The sequence below is a fragment of the Pipra filicauda genome, unplaced genomic scaffold (genome assembly GCF_003945595.2).
Source record: "Pipra filicauda isolate LSUMZ 115617 unplaced genomic scaffold, ASM394559v2 scaffold385_size793830_pilon, whole genome shotgun sequence".
NCBI lineage: Eukaryota > Metazoa > Chordata > Aves > Passeriformes > Pipridae > Pipra > Pipra filicauda.
In genome coordinates this window covers 632,357-653,162 of record NW_024104515.1, presented here as the reverse complement: position 1 = coordinate 653,162, position 20,806 = coordinate 632,357, and the positions used below count along the sequence as shown (strand labels likewise).

The window sequence follows — 20,806 nt, the reverse complement described above, 5'->3', positions numbered from 1 at the left end:
CTCCCCTGGGGAGCCCCCCAAACCCTTCGCCCACCGTACCCCCACAGACCCCTCCCTCTTGCTGGGGAAACAATTGCCTCCGATGGGAATTATTTCCATACAGCTGCTCGGGAAGGCACAAACCCGTCGGAGGAAGGCTGAGCCTTTCTTCTGGCGCTGCCCCCCCTCCCCACGGCGGCGGGGGCAGGTTTGGGGGGGCCCGGGCACTGCCGTCAGCGCTATCAGCTCGGCAGGGCTGGCTGCGGTTATTACCATACATTATCGCAGTCCCCTGCCTCCAAAAGGAGCCGGGGCTGCTCCCCCCTCCCAGCACTCCCTCCTCCTGCCTTTTACACTTAATTACCTCCCTTATTACACCGCAGCCTGGAGAGAGACAAAATCCCAGGGCAGCGGGCGGGCGGGCAGGCAGCAGGCAGCGGGCAAGCAGTGGACAGGCAGCAGGCAGTGGGCAGGCAGCAGGCAGTGGGCAGCAGGCAGGCAGCGGGCAGCATTCAGGCAGGCCCAACTAGGGCGTAAGTAATTGTCCATTCTGCAAACGTGCCTTCCAGGAGAGAACCAACACACGCACAGATAAATAAATCAGGGAACAGAGGCCGAGAGCCCGGTGTGTGTGTGTGTGTGTGTGTGGGACGCCGGGAGCAGCCCGGCAGGCCATGTCCCCCCGGGCCGCAGCCCTCTGGGAGCGGTGACCTTGAACTTGGCAGAGCCCTGACGTCAGGGCAGCGCTGCGGGGACAGATGGGGCTCATGGTGCTGCCAGCGAGCCCCGGCCAAGCGCTGCGGGAGCGAGTGGAGAGACCCCAGCCCGTGTGGGGATCAGTCCTGGGACCCACAGCCCCGGGACCCACAGCCCTGGGAGTAGAGTGGAAAGACCCCAGACCATATGGGGAGCAAGCCTAGGATCTCGTGGAGTGTGCAATACTCTGGATATGGGATACTGTGGGATGGGATACTGTGAGCTATGGGATGCACTGAGCTGTGGGATGCTGTGAGATGCTGTGGGATGCTATGGGATATCAGATGCTGTGGGATTCTGTGGGGTATCAAATGCTGTGAGATGCTGAGCGCTGTGGGATGCTCCAGGCTGTGGGATGCTGTGGAATGCCCTGGGCTGTGGGGTACCACACAAAGCAGTGAGCAGGGGCACTGCCCGATGCAATGCAGGGCTGACTCCAGCCATGTCTCTGGGCACGACTGAAGGAGCAGACACGGCTGTGAGTAGTCAGGCCCAGAGTGCCAGCTGTAGAGGTGCTGCTTTTGGCCTCTAGACCTGATGCCACATCCCTGACCAAAGGGGCTGCTGCCTCCCGAGGCTGATGGTGCCCAGGGCTGCCCCACTCCAGCCATGCCAGCGCTCTGCCTGCACTGACAGCTGGGGGACCATCCTTATTAAGTGCTGCAACACATTGCACAGGGCTCGGGGAGAGCAGAACCCTCTGCCAGCCAGGTCCCCGTGTCACCCACTGGCCCTCAGAGAGCGCAACTCCAGAGAGAGGCAGCGCCGGACCACCGGCTGCCTGCAGGGGCGAGGGGAAGGGGGGAAGTGGGAGTGGGGGCTCCCGCGGGGAACAATGCACTGCCACGAGCCCGGCTATTGTTGTGGCTGCGAAGGTCACAGTGCTTCCCTGGGACTGGGATGGAGACAGGGACATGGGTGGGAAAAGGGATAGGAAAAGAGGGATGGGAACAGCGAGCAGGGATGGGGACAGGACAGAGGTGGGACAGGGAAGAGGGAACAGGGATTTGTACGCGCTTGTAATTTAGGTTTTTGATATGAGGACGGAGAACAAGAGACAGGGAAAAGGACAAGGGAAAGGGGTCAGTGGAAAGGGACTGGGGACAGAGATGAGAACAGGGAAGATGGAAATGGTAACAGGGAACAGGGATAGGAACAAGGAGCAAGGACAGAGAAAAGAGAAAGGGTCAAGAAGCAGGGACAGGGACAGAGGACAGGGATGGAGACAAGAGAAGACAAGGGACGGGACAGGGATAGGGACAGGCATCGGGATGAGGACTCTCACCCCGCAGCCCCGTCCTTCCCTGGCCCTGGGGGCTGGCGGCAGGGAGACAAAGGCGGTGGGAGGCAGCGGCATGTCCCACCCCCCGGTCCCCCCGTGTCCCCATTGTCCGTGGCCGGGGTGGGGGGAGAAATCCGGGGGAGGGACCGGGGACCCCACACTGCCGTGATGCCCGGGGCGCCCCGCACTGCCGGCGGCTCGAGGGGCTCCGGGGGGGGCTCCGGGCGCGGCCAGGCGAAGCGGCCCCCTCCCCCCACGACCGCTTGCCTTTCTCCCCCTCCTCCCCCCCCGTCCTCCCCTCCTCCTTCTCTTCCTCCTCCTTCTCCTCCTCCTCCTCCTCCTCGCCGCCCCGCCGCCTCCCCGCCCCTCGCACTCGCCTCCCCGCGCCTCTCCGTGCGCACCGCCGGGGCCGAGCGCCGGGGCCGGGGAGGGGGGGGCCGGGGCCGGGGCGGGGGCCGGGGCCGGTGGCGGTGCCGGTACCGGAGGTGTCCAGCGCTGCCCGGCCCCGCCATGCCCCGCTCCTTCCTGGTGAAGAAGCTGAAGGCGGAGGCGTTCCCGGCCACCGGGGCCCCCGCGCCCCCCTACGCCCCCCTGGAGCCCCCCTACACGCTGCCTGGCCCCGCCGCCGGCGATGGTGAGTGCGGGGCCGGGGGTCCAGAGGGGCCCCCCCGCCGCTATTGTCTGTGCGCCCGGCGGGGCACCGGGCAGGAGACTCAGGGGGACGCGGGGCAGGACGGGCCGGGGGTCCCCGCGTTGTGTCCCGCGGCGAGCAGGGGGTGCGGGGTGGGGGGTGTCATCCCTCGTCGTCTTGTCCCCCGCTCCGGGGCCACCGGGCGCTGTCGAAGTTGGTCCTTTGGGGAAACATCCCCTGCGTGACAGCGTCAGCCCCGTGGGCAGCCCCGAGCCCCCTTTCCGCCCTGGGAGCACCGAGACGGGCTCCTTCCCATGACAAGTTTGGGGGTGCACGAAGCAGCCGGGTTGCGGGGGCGACGAGGGGCGGCGGGGGCGGCAGCCTCGCCGTGCCGGCGGGTTTCATTGTTCGCAGCGGTGCCCCGAGCCCCCCTGGGAACGCGGTGGGGGCCGGCGTCCCCCCGGGCACGGGGAGCAGGCGGGGGAGAAGAGGGGGACACCCCCGCCGCAGCGCTGGGAGAGGTGCGAAGGGCTGGGCTAGGGGTGGCCGGGGTCCTTAGAGCCCCATCCTGCGGGGGGAATCTGGGGTGGGCTCGGAGTCCCCCAGGCTCGGCAGAGCCCCCCGACGGGGCGGCCCAGAGACCTGTCCTAGAAGAGGGGACCACGGGAGGTCAGGGGGCTCCATTCCTTAGGCTGGGGAGTCCTGGATGCTCGGGGGCCAGGAGACGGATCTGCATGCGGGAATGGGCCTGATCCAGCCATGCACAAGCCAACATTACCCAGCCGCTGCGGTGCCTGTCCCCCCTTTTGTAGTGCTCCCCAGCCCTTGATGGGTTTTCCCTACCCGGGGCCAGGGTTTTAGACCCGTCTGGCCAGGGGGTCCTCTGTTCCCCCCTCCTCAGGAGCCAGGAGCCAGTGGGGGAGGGATGTGCTGCAGCTGGGTAGAAGCTGCCGACGCTGCTCTCCTGGAAATAACCTTGCTGCATGCACGGAGGCAACGTGAGAAATTGCTGAGCAGAGCGCTTTCTGCACAGCCCGCGCTGTCAGCACGGCGCGGGGGACGGGGGGGCCCCACCACGCAGCCCCCTCCCCACCACAGGCATCCCCGGCAGCCACGGGACAAACGGCAGCGGTTTCTTGCCCCAGGCAGGGTATCCTGTGGGTGCTGGCCGGGGATCTGGGTTTAGGGGATGCTTTGCCACGGCTGTTCACCCTGCCCCACAGCATGCACTGGTGAGCCCAGCCGTGCACCGACCCCAGGCCCCTGACAGCCCCTCTGTTACCAAGCAGCTTGCAAGGACCAGTGTGCACAAGACAGGGGACTGCTGGGACCAGTTTGGTGGTCCTGGAGTTCCAGGGTGTCCACCAGAGTTGCTGGCCCAGTGGGAAGGGGACTGCACTGCTGCTCCTGCGGTGACCTTCATGTGACAGGATGGAGGGACCAGGATGCCAGTGAGGCGCCCTCTCTGCCACAGATTGGGAGTCCCACGTGTGAAGTGGGGTCATGAGCAGCACCAATGTCACATGGGGGTGATGCCGGTGGAGTGGTACCCGAGCCCTACTCCACACCTGGGGGGCTGTAGGTCCCCCTCCTTGGTGGGAGTGCAGGATCCCCGGTGCTGCCTTCCTGATACTGCCCCATCTCTGGAGAATAGACCCTGCACGGACAGCAGAGATGTGTATGGCTTTCCCAGCCCCTTTGCTGGGGAAAGTGGCCTCGTCCCCCTCACTGTGGTTGCCCACGGAGCAGAGCTCATTACCAGCACGGCCACAGTGAACAATGAGGCTCCCGGCACTGACAGCTGTCTGGTGGCTAATGGCCCCCAGGGGCTGCCCACAGCCGGGGCAGGCACATCTGGACGTTCCATGGCCCCATTCCCGATTTCCACCGCTATGGGATGGGACCCATCCTGCCAACAGATGCAGACAGGAGCCAGGGCAGGACAAGGCAGTTCCAGTGCTCAGGTGACTCAGTGGGGACTGGGACCAGTGGGGGAGGGACAACCCCAGTTCTGCACCTCCAACAGGCAATTTTGGATCATGTCTTTCCCCTGTCCCTGGTGAGGCTGGCCCGGAGGGGTGGTGACCTTGCTGTGCTGTTCCCACAGGGTACCTCCAGCACTGCCTGGCACCAGCTGGCTACGACACAGACAAGAAGCAAGGTCTGCCACCACCACCGCCGGACCCAGCCTATGCACCTGGCCACGAGGAGTACAGCGACCCCGAGAGCCCCCAGTCCAGCTTCTCCGCCCGCTACTTCAACGGGGAGGCAGCGGTGACAGACAGCTACTCCATGGATGCCTTCTTCATCACGGACGGGCGGTCGCGCCGGCGCAGCGAGAGCCAGCGCCGAGGCAGCCACCGCCACTCCTGCCCCGAGTGCGGCAAGACCTACGCCACCTCCTCCAACCTCAGCCGGCACAAGCAGACCCACCGCAGCCTGGACAGCAAGATGGCGAGGAAATGCCCCACCTGCGGGAAGGCGTACGTCTCCATGCCCGCCCTGGCCATGCACGTCCTCACCCACAACCTCAAGCACAAGTGCGACGTGTGCGGCAAAGCCTTCAGCCGGCCCTGGCTGCTGCAGGGCCACATGCGATCCCACACCGGGGAGAAGCCCTTTGGCTGCTCCCACTGCGGGAAGGCCTTCGCCGACCGCTCCAACCTGCGCGCCCACATGCAGACCCACTCGGCCTTCAAGCACTACAAGTGCAAGCAGTGCGAGAAGACCTTCGCCCTCAAGTCGTACCTCAACAAGCACTACGAGTCCGCCTGCTTCAAGGGCTCCGAACACAGCTGTGCAATAGGGAACTAGGCCCCCATCCCCCTGTGGCGCATCCCCATCTTCATCCCTGTATCCAATCCCCATCCCCATCTCATCCCGTGCCTGTCCCCATTCCCATCCACATCCCACCCCGTCCCCATCCCCATCCCATCCTGGTCCCAGTCCCCACGCCAGCACTCCTGCAGCTGCAGACAGCCAGTTTGAAGCTGTGCTGAGGCTGGAGGACACATCCCTGCAGACTCACTCCCCACCTGGGAGAAGGATACCCTACTGCTCCCTGGGAAGGGGGTACCCCACAGTGGGACCCAGCTCCAAGCCTATGGGTCCCCGAGCTCCCCCTGCAGCCAGGCAGGTTTCTCTGCAGGGGACTCACCTGGGGACCTCTTCCAGATCCAGGATAGATTTCCTCCCCCAGCTTGTGATTTTCACCTTTATTTATTTAATTTATTACTATTATTTATTTAGAGCTGCTACTTCTCACTCCGGGGGATCCTGGGGGAGAAAAGACATTTTTCTGCTCCCCACCAGGAGCATACCCTCCCCTTGACCCCAACCCTGATGGGACCATGGGCAGATGCTACTGCTGGCTCAGCAGGACTGATGGCTGCTGAGGCTGATGGAAGGCAGGGCTACCAGTCCTCCTTGGAGGCTGGGGTCCCTGCAGCCCACCACCCAGGGCACCCTGCTGCCCCCCTGCCCTCTGGCACTGTGTTTACCCTGGCACTGTGGCTCCACAGGCCCAGAGTTAGGGGAAGAGCAAGGGGCTCCCAGCAGAGATCCATGGGACATGTCCTCCATTGGATCCCAGCTCCTGGCTTGGCCAGGCACAACTGGCCTCCGCCACAGTGATGGGCTGGGAAATACCTGCCCCAGACAGGTGCAGCCCCCCTTGCCGTGCAAATGGCTGGGCTGGCAGCTGGGCTGGAGACCCAGCCCTGGGGCAGGCAGCACCCAAACCCCCAACTGTCCCCCCATGTAGCCCTAACCCTTCCGCAGCCCCTTCTCCAGCCAACTCCCAGCTCCTCGCCATCACCCCCCCGCCTGCGCTCGGGAGGAGGGGGTGAGAGTAGCCGTAAAGTTTGGGTGAGTCTATTTAAATGTTCTTATTTATATTATTTATAACTTATGCTTTTCACTATTTATTTGCCAAGACTGGCCGGGCCGGGCCAGCACTGGCTTGCAGGAGGTGGCAGAGCTGCAGCAGAGCTGCCGTGCCCAGGACAAGCTACGGTGGCACAGACGGGGACAGGACCCCGAGAGTGGACAGTGCGGCAGGGCCCGGGGAGGGCACGAGCTGGCCCAGCAGCCTGGGCTCCACGCCCTGCAAGCCTCCCCCAAAGGCAAAGCCCTTCTCCTTCGTCTTCCTTACTGCCGCAGGCTCCTGCTTTGCTCCGTGCCTCGTGCCAGCCCGGTGGGGACAAACCAGCCACTCTATGCAACCTCCTGGTGGAGCATCCCCTCACCGGCCCCGGAGCAAGCGCCGTGCACGGCATCCCGGAGCGGGGCCCGACCCACGCCTCCGCCTCCTACCTCGGGCCGCGAGCTGCCACAGCCCCATCACCCTGTGCCAGTCCTCGACACCTTGGGGCTCAGCCCGGCACGTCACGGGGCCGCACTCGTGCACCCCCACACCGTCTTCCTGCACCGTCTTCCTCCCTGCACCGTCTTCCTCTCGCCGCCTCAGTGCCCGCGTTGGTCACGGGCTCAGTGGGGATGTCCCTGTCATGCTCCTCGCTGCCGTGGCACGGTGGTCATGCATCCGCACCCCAGGCAGGGGACGAGCATCACCCCGGCCACGCAGGCACCCACCGGGCTTTCCCCACCACGCCGGCGCCGTTCCACGGAGCACGGCGTCCCGCGGCCGGCAAGCTCGGAGCACCGCGCCGCTGCCCCTCTCTCCTGTAAATAGCAGATACTACAGCAATAATTTTCCGTGCATGATAGATTTTTTCTGCCAGGTTTTGTACTCGCCAGCCCCAGTACGACAAGTCTACTGAGATCCGGCCGCCCGCAGTATTACTTGTAACGCAATTCAGGGATATAAAAGGGATTTCTGCCACTAACCACGTGTCTCAGGGGATTTGTGCCGCCGGTGGTGGGTGGTGGCACGAGAGCTGCCAGCATGCCCATCCCACGGTGCCCCATGCCCACACCTAGTCCTGGGCTGGAGCATCGTGGACAGAACTGCCCCAAAGTGAGGGGCGATGTCCTGGCAGCCTGCTGGGAGCAGGTGGCTGAGGCACCCGGAGCATCCCATGCTGCCCGTGTGGCTGTGCCAGCCCTGCAGCCAGTGGGCAGTGCAGCCAGACAGCCCCCTGCCGTGACAAGGGGGGCTGTTATGATGCCATCCTGCTCGTGAGGGCGCCGGGGGCTGTAAGCACGGCAGAGCACTGACCTGGAAGTAAAGCGGTGTGTGAAATCCCGGCAGCAGGCGCAGAGCCCGGTGGGCAGCCCAGGGGGGGCCGACGATGCTCACACACCCCTGGGGCTCCACCTCGCTGGATGGGGAGGATTCGGCGAGCAGATTTTATTTCAGCTGTTGCCGTGCTGGCATCCACTCCCATGGGATGTGGTCAGGGATGGTGGGAACAATCCAGCAGAGACCCTGCTCCCAGGAACTCCCTCTCCTCTCTCCCCTCAGCCTTCCTCGCATGTGAGTGCCAAAGGGGGAGGGCAAATTTTTTTTGGTGTCCAGCTTGTCAGCAGTGCCCTCGCTGAGTCCTGCACTCCCAGTGACATCTGTGCAACCATTCACCTGCAAAGTCATCAGCAATTCACCCTGCAAAATACTAATCCCGGAGCCTCACAAACCCATCTCTGACCATCACTAGCATGTTTCCTAGTCAGCTCCAGGGTTGGGGACCCTCCATGTCCCCTAGGAGCCAGGGTGAGGGCACCGGGAGCAGCCATCTGCCGGCATCACAACCCCACTGTGGATCCAGGGTGCCCCGATTGCAGCAGCTGATGGGGTGGGGGACCCAGTTCTTCCTGGGAGCCTCTCCCCGTTTAGGACACTGGTCTGAAGAAATGACCTAGAAAGATTCAGGGCTGGAATGCCGAGGTGTCTGCCCCAGCTGTGGAGAATCCCAGCATTGCTGCTCAGCTCTGGGGCTGTGTCATGCCTCCTCTTCCTCGCCGAGGACCCCACAGGCGTCAGCGTAGCTGGAAGGGGGCTCTGGGGTGGGGATGTGTTCCTGGTACAGTCAGGCAGGTGGGGGGCACATCCCAGCTCCCAGAGGAGATGCTGCAGAATGATCCTTAGTGTGCCAGCATGGCCAGGTGGGAGAAGAGACCCCCGGGCAGCTTTCGGTGTGGGGGGGCAAGACAGGGACCCCCAGCACAGCTGGTAGAGAGCTCAGCTGCCACGTGCCGAGGAGTGTCCCGTGGGGATGAAGAGGTGAGGGCAGCCCTGACTGCAGGCTCGCAGGAGCAGGCAGAGGGCCAGCTGGCTCTGGCACCCGTCCCGGCAGCCCGTCCTGCTCCTTCACTGTGACTCTGCAAAACAGCGGGGCGGGGGCGGTGACGATGACGATGGCTGGGCCAGGAGGAAGTAGAGCGGCCCGGCTGGGCGCTGCACTGCTCGGGGCAGAGCAGAGGGCTCGGCTGGGCAGGAAGGAGGAAGGCCAAGGGCGGCTGACAGCAGCAGCCATGGCCGAGTCCGATGATCGGAGCATTCACACACAGCACATCTCGACCGTACACAACGTGCCCATGAGCGTCCTCATCCGGCCCATCCCGCCGGAGCTGGATCCAGGGAAAGTGCAGAGCCTGGTGGAGACCCTGCAGGTGAGTGCAGCCCCCCCCCGGGGTGCCCGGGCAGCCCTTCCCACACCTACCCGTGCCACCCGGGGGGCACTGCAGGGGAAGCTCGCAGCACCCAAGCCCCAGCACAGGCAGGTCGGGGGGTGTCGGGGTGGGTTGGGGGTGCTGGAGTGTGTTACTCTTGGATGTGTCTCTCCCTTCCCAGGAAGATCCCGAGCGAGTGCCCCCCATCGACGTGCTCTGGGTCAAAGGCAGCGAGGGCGGTGACTACTTCTACTCCTTCGGGGGCTGCCACCGCTTCGCAGCCCACCAGGCACTCCAGCGGGAGACCATCCCTGCCAAGATCATCCCCTCTACCCTCAGCGACCTCCGAACCTACCTGGGCTCCTCCACGCCCCACCTGCGCTAGCCCAGCATCCCGAGGATGCACCCGCAGCCCCCGCTGTTGCCGTTGGTTCCTACCCGGGAGCCCCTGGTGAAGATGGGGTTGGGGTCTCCCAGCCCTGAGGGGGTTCCCGGGGTCCCTCCAACAGGGATGGGGTCAGTGTCCTCCCACCTTGGGGCGCGGGTCCTCGGGGTTCCTTCAGCCAGGATAGAGTCAGGGTCCTCCAACCCTGAGGGGAGTCCCTGGAGTCTCTCCAGCCGGGATGGGGTCAGGGTCTCGCCGGTACCGGGAGGTGTCCGGGGCGGGGCGGGGCCGGCAGGTGGCGATATTGTGCCGCGCTCCGCCACCACGGGAGACTGCGGGGACCGGGACGGGACGGGACGGGATGAACCAGGACGGGACGGGATGAACCAGGACGGGGTGAACTGGTTGGGGTGGGCTGAACCGGGGCACGGCTCAACCGGGAATAGCTGAACGGTGATGGAACGGGCGGAACCGGGGCATGGCTCAACCGGGAATGGCTGAACAGGGACAGGAGGGGCTTAACCGGGGCACGACTCAACCGGGACGAACTGAAGCAGGTCACACTGGAACTGGGACAGGTCGCAGCCCGTCCGAGGCACAGATGTACCGGGAAGGGATACAGACGGACCAGGAAGGCATAGAAGCAAAACGGGACACAGTCGAATCAAGACACAGAGGTACTGGGAGGAGGCACTGCTGAACCAGGCAAGGCCAGTCCCCAGCCCTCTCACGGCGACTCTGGGCACACCCTGTGCCCGGATCGGGGGGACCCTAGGCTGTGCCTGCCCCAAAAACGTCTGCTCCAACCCTGGACGCATCTCATCGTCCCCCTGTCCCTGGGGACACCTCCAAAATGCTGGGGTGGGGACATCTGCTGCTGCACCTGGAATAAAGGTGATCAAAGCCCCACAGCTCCTGGGCCTGGTGCTGGGGTGTGATGGGATTGGGAGCAGGGACACAGTGACGGAGCACGGCACAGCACGGTACAGCATGATGGCCTGGCACCAGCAAGAGCAGTGGCTGTGGGCACACAGAACAGGGACAGATGCTCTGCAAGGGGATGGATATTCTGCAAGGGGAGGAATGCTGTGCGGGGACAGTGCTCTGCCAGACAGCCAAGCCATGCAGCTGAATTCAGGGTCAGCTCTGGCCTGGCGGTGGGATCACATGTGGTCCCGCCGCGATGGGATGGTGTCATGTCTGCAAGAACCACGTCGTCACCCCATGTACAGGCTGGAAAAACCACCCCAAGCATCCCCTGGGCATCTCAGCATCCCTCCGAGTCGGGAACCTCCGTCCAGGGAGGGGAAAGGCTACTGACTCACCCACCACACCATGAGTCAGCAGCAGGACTGGGACAGGAACTGCAGCCGGACACTTCTGCCTCCTCAGTCATGCTCCTTCCTGGACAGATCCTGTCCTCCCCGGGGCAGAAACGGGCTGGGATGGAGGGCATGGCCCCCAGGCAGCAGCTCTGCAGCGTAGTGTGCATGGCAGGAGCTGGCAGTGCTGGCACTGGACAGGGCACGCTTCACCGCTGCCTCTGCGTTTCCGCAGGATCCACTGGGGAGGAAGAGCAGGGTGGGCTGGGAGTGCTGGACAAGGGAAGGGACCGGGGGGGAGACTCCAGTGCGGCAGAGCTGCATGTGCCACATCAAAGTGGCTGTGCGCCGGGAGGAAGCCCTGCAAGCACTCACAGAGAGCAACCCTGGCCCGCGGCTCCCTGATGGGCCATAAATTTCTCCGAAGAATTGTGGCGTGCTAAAAAGTTTCCTCTTGTTAGAGAGCGGGGGGTGAGGGGAGGAGGCAGCAGCTCCTGCTGCAGCTCCTGTGGCAGCGTGGACATCTCCAAGGTGCCCCAAATGGGTGTCCAATGGCAGGGATTGGTATTTGCCCAGGTCCTGTGTGCCCCCAGTGCTGGGCATCTCACGTGGACTCTGCTCACCCCTCTCCCACAGTTTGTGCCCCTCTTCCCTCAGATGAAAGACAGCTCAGCAGAGCTGGGACTCCACAAGTGGAAATGAACCAAGGATGCACAGATGCTGCAAGTCCTCTCCTTGCACACCATGGGGGCTTCTTCCACCTGGGAGACCCACTGCAGGATCTGGTCTTCCAGCTTCCCACCCCCTGCAAACGGTGACGGGGGTCTGTGCCAGCGCCAGGGTGCCCTGTGACACTGCTCCAAGGGCTCACTGGTACCAGGACCAGACACTGCGTCCAAGGTTCTGTGTGAGCATCTCCAGGCCTGACTGGTGCATCCCCGGTGCTGGCATGGTGTGGGCAGCGGGAGCTGGTCCACAGCTGGCGCTGATGGTGCCACAACCCCCTGGCTGGCATGGGAGTGGGGTTTGCCAGAGCCTGCGATCCCTGCATTGCCTCCTTCCGTCCATCCTCCACCTGTCCCCCTTCCCTCTGCCTGACCCGCGGGGTCTCCGGTGTCGCCGGCTGACAGCCGATCCGGCTGCTTCCAATCCATTCGTTCCAGGGCAGGAACAAAGGCGCTTTGTGGGCTCCCCCCAGCCCAGGACGGGTGGGGGGGGTCCCGGCTCCGGAACTGGGACAGACTTCCCCGCACGACAGGCGTGTAATGCTTTCCAGACCGGCAGCCCTGACCCACAGGTACAGCCCGGGGGTGGAGGGGGCTTGGTGCTTCCCACACTGCCTGGGAACCCACCGGGTCACCCTGACACAGCCCTGATACTGGAAAATAGGAAAACACTCCTGCTCCTCCAAAGGTTTCACAAGGCCTGGCCCCCATGAGACTCTGACTGCTCCTCCCCACCCAGGGGGGCTCCAGGGGTTCCCAGGTTTACCAGCCCTGGTCTCCCAGTGTTAGGGAGCAGGGATAGGCTCCCCTGGAATGACACCCCAGCCCTGCTGGGCTCAACGTGGGGTAGGAGGCACCTGGACTCAGAGGATGCGTGTGCCCAGCAGGGATGGGGCAGCTCCTGAGCCCATGGCCTCACTGGCCTGAGAACCCCAAAATTGGAGAGCCACAGGCAGAGGGGCCAGTTCTGGACATCCCCCAACACCAGGGACTGGTCAGGGGCTACAGGCAAGTGGGGCCAGGCAGTCCCTTAGGGGACTCAGTGGAATGGGGTGGGATGGGGAGGGATATGATGGGATGGATGGCATGTGATGTGGTAGGATGGGATATGACTGGACAGGGTGGAGTGGGATGGGATAGATGTGATATGGTGGGATGGGATGGGATGGGGTGGGGTGGGGTTGGACCAGTCAGTCTAGAACTTCTTCACTGGGGCTCAGCAGGGTCAGACCCGATGTCCTGGTGGCCACATGTTCCATCAGTGCCGCAGGTCTGGAATCCATTTGCCTCGCCGGCCGTGGTGTTTTCCCAGCAGGCCCAGAGTGGCCCCACAGGGCTGGGGGCAGCCCTGGCCCCTGGCCCATCTGCTCCCTGTTTATTTTCTTACACTTAAGTATCACCTCAAAGATAAACACTCCCTGGAGTGGGGGCAGGGGGCATTTTTCTGGCAGTGGAGGCAGGACCCAGCCCTTGGGGTGCCCAGCACCCCAACCCCTTGATGCCCCCCAGCTTGGGAGGGCCTGGTTGGACTAGGGTCAGGGTTGCAACCCCATGCTCAGGCCATGTCCCCTCCATGGCATATGTCCCACACAGGATCCTGTGCATGCCTGACCCACTGCCCAATGCTACCCTCTGCCCGGGGGTCAGCTTGTTTGGCTGGATCAGCCAGGAGCGCTGCGATGCCAAACCCCACCGTGTCCTGGCACCCGCTCAAGCCGGCGGAAGGTTTGTGATTCCGCAGCCTCGGCTGAGCCTCGTGCTGCCTGGCTGAGTCAGAGCCGAGGCTGCAGTGCTGGGGGGGCCAAGGGGGTCCAGGCATGGGGATGCACGTCCTGTACCACATGCCTGCCAGGCAGCACAGGAAAACACGGCCACTGCTATGCATCCTCCGTGCAGCATTCACGGGCAGCTGGATAGGCAGGGAGCAGGCAGCATTCCCTGCTTCCCATGGCTCCTGTTGGTCTCTCAGCCAGGGCTGACAGCTCCTTCTGTCCATCCATCCCCCCTGTGCAGGGTCTGGTGAGGTGGTGGTCACACGTGTGTGCCAACCTGGGGAGATCATTGCAGCAGGAGGTGGTGGCACTCGGGGTCTACATGGCACCCTGCACACGCATCCTCACGCACATGTACACACGTGTGTGACACTCTGCAAACACGTGCACACACCCTCATAGTCATGTATATCCACACACAGACACACACGATTATACACATCATGCACACGTGCCCACACACTCCTGGATGCACAGATGTGCACAGCTGCTCACCCACACACACGCACGCATGTGCAACCCCTGCCCCTCGCTGAGCCATCTCCAGTGCCTGCTGCTCCTTCCCTGCCTGTGCCCCACCATGTCCCAGATCCCAGCGCAGCAGCACAGGCCACCAGCACCCCACACACGGCTGTGCCCCCCAGAAAAGCCCTGGGGCAGCTCGGCTGAGAGCAGGGACTGGGTGACACCCCCCACCCCAACCTGTCTGTGTCAGCTGGTGGCCATGTGTGGGGTGTGCAGCTGAGTACACAGCCCCTGCCATCCGTCTTGCTGCCTGTCAGGGCCAGGGGTGGCTGTGGCCCCCCCAGCACAGCCTAGCAGGATGTGGGGGTGGGAGGGGGGCAGAGCAGAGATTCCCCTCTCTGCACAGGCACCTGCCTGCTCCGTGCCTGTCATGCCAGGGGCTTGCCCATCCCCACCTCCACCCCTGGCACTGCCTGCACATGCCCTTTTACAGGGCTCTGTGCCTGGGCGGGGCCTACAGAAGAGGGTCAGTGTCCTTCATGCATGGTGAAAGGTGTCAGTGTGGACACAGAGCAGACCCCTCCATGACCCCAGCTCCAGCAAGATCCCTGGCCCTTAGCACAGCCTCGTATGTCCCCAACCCTAGTGGGAACCCCGTTCCCTGGTGCAGCCCTGCATGACCCCAGCAGGACCCCCAGCTTGGCTCTCTGCTCCCCTCACTGTGTGATTTACAGGCTCTGCACAGGCAGACAAATGGTGAAGGAAAACAGGGCAGGGGGGTCCCGCCGGCCGGGGGCTGCCTGTGCCCCGCAGGGGGCAGAGGGGCCGTTTGCTCACAGCTGGCGGGAAGGGAGGCAGTGAAGTGGTACCAGTACCAGGCAGCACATCTGCCGCTGCCATGGTCAAGCAGCCACAAGCCCTGGCACCACCAGGAGAGCCCCATGGGGAGCCCAGCAGCCAGGAGGGCATTGTGGGACATGATGCCACCCCATCCCACAGCCTCCAGCCCCCCCCACTGACCACCTTGCTGTGGGCTTTGCAACATGCCTGCTTCGTTCTGCGGCCACTGTCCCAGCCCTGGCAAGCCTCCAAGACTTCTACTGGCATCTCCCTCTGGCTATGGGGCTGCCAGACAGTGGAGACTGCAGATGGCACTGCCAAGTCCCCAGGCCATATCCCTGTCAGCCCTGGGGCCATCCACCAGGATCCAGGTCCTGCCCTCCATGCGTCTTTGCTGCTTGACCTGCCATGCCCGGAGCATCGTGGAGGAGGAGGAAGAAGGGGAGGAAGGCAGGTAGGAAGCCTCCTGCCCACTTGGCTCAGCTGGCTGCCTCCCTGACTGCTCCAGGGGGTGCTGGGCTTGGGGCTGGGGGGTTGAAGGAAGAATGGGACCCACACAGACCTCCTTGGTGAGGATGAGCAGGAGTGACCATCATCTGTGGTACTGAGTGCTCAGGAATGACCAGGAACCACTCTCAAGCTGGGGGACATCCCCAGCCCTCCGCAGGACACCGGTGATTGCTGCTGCTGCCAGCTCATCTCTCCCCTTTCAGGAAAAGACTCTGTGTTTCCACTGCCGGTGCACACCTTCCTCCCGGGCGGGAGGAAACGCTCCTGGCAGTGCTGCCGGCAGTGCTTCCCAACCCTCTCAGTGTCCCCCTCCAGTCTCCTCCCATGGCGAGCAGGTGGGGTGCCAGGCCCTGGGAACAGGGGGGGCAAGGGGTGCATTCCTCCAGGGCTGCACCCTCACCACTCCCTGCCTGCCCTGGACATCCTCCTGGGCACAGACCCTGTCCCTGTGGGGCACAGCAGGGTGTGGGGCACAGCAGGGTGTGGGGAACAGCATGTCCCCCACTGGCAACCCCTCTGTTAAACACCCCCAGTACCTGCTCCCAAGTACCTGCCCTATCTCAGCTTCTGCACCCCGTGTTTGCCCAGTGCCACCCTGCATGAGGCCCAGAGTTGGCAGGGGACAGCTGGGCAGGGGCTGGGGACACGCTGCCCGAGAGCTGTGGGCATCGCTCCATAGGTGCCAGAGGCCATGGCACAGGGAGTACTTGCCAAGTGGTGGCCCTGGCACTGCCACAGTTCAATACCACCATGGGCATGACCCAAAGCCTGGCCCTGGGGTCAAGGTGCCCGTGGGCAAGCCAGCGTGCCAGAGCGGGGCCAGGCCGGTGGCCAGAGCCAGCGCTGGCTCTCGGGGCTGGGGCGAGGACGCTGGCCGCTGGCCACTGGCCGCTGGCCGGAGCTCGGGGGGCCGGCTGGGGGTGGGCTCCAGAGCCAGCCCCTCCCCGGCCGTATAAATCCCGATTCCCCCCGCAGACAGTCGTCCCAGCCCTGCTCGGCTGCCGCAGCGGAGCGGCAGCGGGAAGGCGTCCGGAGCCGGCCGTCGCGGCTGTGCCGGCGGGGGAAGGCTCCCCGCAGCCCGGGGGGTTCCCCCAGCAGGGGCGGGGGCGCGGGCGGGCACCCCGCCATGGCCTTCACCATGCTGCGCCCCGTGGCTGCCCGTGTGCTCTACCCCGACCTCAGCATCCTCTCGGAGGACGAAGAGAACCGGAGCGAGAGCGACACGTCGGACCAGTCGTTCGGCTGCTGCGAGGGGGCCGAGGCTCGCCGCAAGCTGCCGCGGAAGCCGGGGCCGATGGTGATGGTGAAGCAGAGGCAGGCGGCCAACGCGCGGGAGCGGGACCGGACCCAGAGCGTCAACACGGCCTTCACCGCCCTGCGGACCCTCATCCCCACCGAGCCAGTGGATCGGAAGCTGTCCAAGATCGAGACCCTCCGCCTGGCCTCCAGCTACATCTCCCACCTGGCCAACGTGCTGCTGCTGGGCGAGGGCTGCGAGGACGGGCAGCCCTGCTTCAGTGCCATCTACGGCTCCAAGGGCGATCTGGACAGCAAACAGCCCCGCAGCATCTGCACCTTCTGCCTCAGCAACCAGCGGAAAGGGGTGAGCGGGGCACTGGGCTGGGGGGCCCTGGCCTGAGCGGGGCAGGAGGCTCAGCACATCCCCAGGGGACAGGGGGCAGCAGACCCTGCCTGGGCCGAGCAGGGCAGGAGCCTCGGCATGGCTCAGTGAGAACTGTAGCCTTTGGCTCCAACTCCCACTGGAGGTTTTGGCTGCTCCCGGCCAAATCCTGCTCGTAGCCGCACGCCCACAGCTCCAGCTCGCGTCAGAGGGCCGGGCTGCTCCCCCACGTCCATCCGGGCTGGGAGGTCTCGGGGGCTGAACAGTCACCCCAGAGCTGGAGGCAACTGGCTGTCCCTGGGGAAGCTCAAAGCTCACACACTGACCCCATCCCCATCCTCATCTCTATTCCCATCTCCATCCCCAACCCTGCCAGCTCACCGACACCGTGGCAGGGCTGCCCCCAGCAGCTCCCTGATGTGATGGGGACAGGCAGAGCTCCCCATCCAGTGTCCCCATGCAGGATTTGTCACCAGCACTGGCACAGCTTCCACACAGTCGGGTGGCTGAGCTGGGGCTTGGCACAGCACCCCTGCCCTACCCTGCCTGGCCAGCTGACACCCCCAGCACCCTGTGGCTCAGGGGGCACCTTTCCCATGGTGAGTCCATCCTGCTGCCCACACCTGGGTCCTGGGTGCCCTTGACCAGGGTGGGCTGCACAGGGTGAGGGCCTGGCAGCTGCTTCTTTCCATGGGCATCCCTCGGCAGGGCTGTGAGCAGGGATCTGCCTCTGTCCCCACAGACCCTCAAGCTGTCCCACATGTAACCCCAAGCAGCTCAGCCACAGGTCACACTCCAACCCTTGGGCCTTTTTCAGTTTCTGCTGCTCTATCTTTAATTGCTCCCCTGCTCCTGCCGCCCCCTCAGCAGCTTCTCCAGCCCTCCTGGGAGTCCTCTGGCCCGACCCGACCTGGTAGAGCTGCCCCTAGCTGGGACCTTCCAGCCAGGGCTGAGCTGTGACCCTGGGCTGCTCCTCAGGACTGGAACCTGGGGGCTGGCATGGTGCTGGACACCCAGGGGATGCTGCAGAGGCACTGGGGCCCGGGATCCTCTCTGGCACCCAGAACTCTGGGGGGCAATGGCAGGAGCTGGGCTGAGATCCAGCTCTGTGCCTCCCAGCTCTGGGGCTGGGCTGGAAATGGGCTCTGCTGGGCTGGAAATGGGCTGGGCCAGGCTAGGCTGGGCTGGAAATGGGCTATACTGGGCTGGAAATGGGCTGGGCCAGGCTAGGCTGGGCTGGAAATGGGCTATATTGGGCTGGAAATGGGCTGGGCTGGAAATGGGCTGTACTGGGCCATGCTGGGCTGTGCTAGGCTGGAAATGGCCTGGGCTGGAACTGAGCTCTGCTGGGCTCTGCTGAGCTGTGCTGGATTATACTGGAATGTTCTGGGCTAAATCTGGGCTATGCAGGTCTGTGCTGTGTTATACTGGGCAGTACTGGGCTGAAGTTGTGCTGGTGCACTGGGAGGTGGGGCTGAGCCTCCTCATCCCAGTCTGGACTGTGGGTCTGCCTGGGGCTGTGGGTCTGTCCTGGGGTGGCACTGGTCCTGACCACACGTCCTGAGCAGCCATTAGGGCTGTGTCCTGCAGGGTGACAAGGCCATGGGGACCCACCTTAGGGGGCTCCACCACAGCACCCACCTCCCAGTCACCCAGCCAGCCACTCACCAGGTGTAGCCCCATCTGTCTTGTCTATCTGTCTGTCTGTGCATCCCAGGCAGCACTGAGCTGCCCCAGGAAAGCAGAACTGGCCGTCTCAGAGTGGGTCCCCATGGATGACTTGGTGGGATGAACAGTGGGCAGGAGCGGGGTGCCCACTCCTGGACACCCCACGATACCTGAAGCTCTCTCTTCTCTCTCTGCAGGGCGGTCGAAGGGATCTTGGGGGCAACTGCCTGAAAGTGCGAGGGGTCACCCCCCTGCGAGTGTCACGGAGATGAGCCGGGGTCCGGCAGCACCCGCCTGAGACAGCGGCAGAGCCGGCCGGAGCCCGCACACACCAGCCCAGAGACCGCAGCGGGGAGGGAGGGAGCTGAGCCCAGGCTGGCACCACACCGACACCGGCCCTGGAGCTGGCAGTGGGGTGGGAGGACGCTCCCATGGCCGAGGCTGCCCGCGTGGGGCAGGGCCGGGGAGGGGGGTCCCTGCGCCCTGGGGCTGGACTGGAAGGGGCCCGTGCGTGGCCGGCGTCGAGGCGCTCCAGGGGGACGGTGTCGCGGCCCTGGGGACGCTGGTTGTGCACGTGCAGCCGCTTGGAAAATAAAACCTTATTTTTCTGATGGGCCGGTGCCTGCCTGCTCCCCCAGCGTGGGGCAAGGTGGGGGTCCCCAGGATGGCCCTGGATCCCCAGCCCTGTACTGCCGCTGCTCTGTGCCGCTGGAGCCAGTGCGACTGTCCCAGCTCTACCCACAGTTGCACTCCTGGGCCACAGTGGGATCCATGTGGGGTGAGACCCTTAGGGCACAGGTTGACCCCACATCCCCAGGCTCTGATGACAGCTCTGGCCCTGTAAAGGCTGTGGAAGGCCCAGCACAGGCAGTGCTGTGCCACAGGACGAGGACAGCACTGCCAATCCTGTGCTGCAGCCACGAGCACCCGGGTGGTGGGTCGGGGTTGGTGTCGCTGCTTTTGTGCCTTTCCCTCCACCTGGTACATCATGAACAGTGCAATGTCACCATCACCCTGACTGCCAGCACTGCCACCAACACCATGACTGCCACCAGCACCACAACTCTCCCCACTTCAACCGCCACCGCCGCCATGACTGCCTGCTGGCACACCGGCCACGCAGAGCCGTGCGTGGCGGGGCTGCAGGCAGCAGCACCTGCACGGGGTCAGGTGGGGACACTGGGGGTTCCCAGGCCGGAGCCCCCCACGGGATTCTGCTCGAAGGGGCCGGGCTGACTGGGCGGCGTGCAGTGCCGAGCCTGGGAAAGGTGCCGTGCTGGGGCTGGCGGCTCCCAGGGGCCGGCGTGTCCCGCGGAGCAGAGGCAGCTGTGGATGGGGTGGCTGGGGGCTCCCCTCAAGGGCTGAAGAACCGGAGCTGCCCCATCTCCCTGGGGTCCTGGAGCCAGCACGGAGCAGGGAAAGCGTGTTGGGGGTCCTGCTGGAGCCTGCCCTGGGCAGGGGGCTCCATTGGGAGCCCACAGCACCTCTCGGTCTGCTGCTCACGGAGGTGAGCCTGCCCCGGGCTCCCTCCCCCGGGTTTGATTTATGGAGCTGACAGCGCAGTGCAGCTGTGAGAGCTGGTCCCAGGCAGGGACCGGGGTGGGTGGGAGAGGTTTGTTCTCAGCGTGGCTAATGTGTCCCAGACCCCAATAAACAGCCGTGAGATTCTCCAAACAGCCCAGGACACAGAATCCCTGCCCCTGGGTTTATCGGGGGGCAGGAGCAGCAGGGGGGGTGTGCTCTGCAAACAGCCCGACCTGCACATGAAAGGGGACCGTCCTCATGAAGCGGTGGCTCCAGAGCTCCCCGAGGGGCCAGCAAGGGATGGTGGTCCCAGTGCTGGGGGCACAGCAGGTCCCAGCACTGAGTGCACTGGTCCCAGTGTGTCCCAACCGCTGGGTTGTGTTTCCCAGGGCTGAGCACCAGTGTTCCAGTGCCAGCAACTAGAGCTCCAGCAAGCTCCAGTATGAAGACCATGAGTCTCAGTGAGTCCCAGCACAGGAGCTGTGCATCCAGTATGTCCCAGTGCCAGGGACTGGGGCCCTAGCAAGCCGCAGTATAAAGGCCATGCATCCCAGTATGTCCCAGTGCTGAGACTGTGGAATTCAGCGTGTCCCAGTATGGCAGACGTGGATCCCAATACACCCAGTGCCAGGGATTAGGGCCCCAGCAAGTTCCAGTCTGATAGCCCTGGGTCCCAGTATGTCCGAGCATGGGAGTTACGCACCCAGTAACTCCCAGTGCTGGGACTGTGGATTCCAGCACGTCCCAGTGCTGGGG

At 64.4% G+C, this 20,806-nt stretch overlaps 3 protein-coding genes across 3 annotated transcripts; all 3 read left to right on the top strand.

Moving 5' to 3' along the window:
* Positions 1 to 2,408: 2,408 nt before the first annotated feature.
* Positions 2,409 to 5,535, top strand: SCRT2 (scratch family transcriptional repressor 2). The gene is made up of 2 exons (XM_027721810.2): positions 2,409 to 2,651; positions 4,756 to 5,535. The coding sequence occupies exons 1-2, from the start codon at positions 2,528 to 2,530 to the stop codon at positions 5,460 to 5,462; spliced, it is 831 nt and encodes a 276-aa protein (XP_027577611.1). The 5' UTR covers positions 2,409 to 2,527; the 3' UTR covers positions 5,463 to 5,535.
* A 3,134-nt stretch (positions 5,536 to 8,669) lies between these two features.
* On the top strand, positions 8,670 to 10,514 carry SRXN1 (sulfiredoxin 1). Its single transcript, XM_039384922.1, has 2 exons — positions 8,670 to 9,218; positions 9,400 to 10,514. The coding sequence occupies exons 1-2, from the start codon at positions 8,958 to 8,960 to the stop codon at positions 9,601 to 9,603; spliced, it is 465 nt and encodes a 154-aa protein (XP_039240856.1). The 5' UTR covers positions 8,670 to 8,957; the 3' UTR covers positions 9,604 to 10,514.
* Positions 10,515 to 16,280: 5,766 nt separating this feature from the next.
* On the top strand, positions 16,281 to 19,135 carry TCF15 (transcription factor 15). Its single transcript, XM_027721813.2, has 2 exons — positions 16,281 to 16,840; positions 18,724 to 19,135. Exons 1-2 carry the CDS (start codon positions 16,364 to 16,366, stop codon positions 18,796 to 18,798), a joined length of 552 nt encoding a protein of 183 aa, XP_027577614.1. The 5' UTR covers positions 16,281 to 16,363; the 3' UTR covers positions 18,799 to 19,135.
* The last annotated feature ends 1,671 nt before the right edge of the window (positions 19,136 to 20,806 follow it).

What these genes read in the sequence shown, in the direction of transcription:
- SCRT2 (XM_027721810.2), top strand. Translation starts at nt 2,528, where the DNA reads ATGCCCCGCTCCTTCCTGGTGAAGAAGCTGAAGGCGGAGGCGTTCCCG. An exon ending in TGGCCCCGCCGCCGGCGATG is followed by an intron (nt 2,652 to 4,755) that starts GTGAGTGCGGGG and finishes CTGTTCCCACAG; the next exon opens with GGTACCTCCAGCACTGCCTG.
- SRXN1 (XM_039384922.1), top strand. Translation starts at nt 8,958, where the DNA reads ATGACGATGGCTGGGCCAGGAGGAAGTAGAGCGGCCCGGCTGGGCGCT. An exon ending in GCCTGGTGGAGACCCTGCAG is followed by an intron (nt 9,219 to 9,399) that starts GTGAGTGCAGCC and finishes CTCCCTTCCCAG; the next exon opens with GAAGATCCCGAGCGAGTGCC.
- TCF15 (XM_027721813.2), top strand. Translation starts at nt 16,364, where the DNA reads ATGGCCTTCACCATGCTGCGCCCCGTGGCTGCCCGTGTGCTCTACCCC. An exon ending in TCAGCAACCAGCGGAAAGGG is followed by an intron (nt 16,841 to 18,723) that starts GTGAGCGGGGCA and finishes CTCTCTCTGCAG; the next exon opens with GGCGGTCGAAGGGATCTTGG.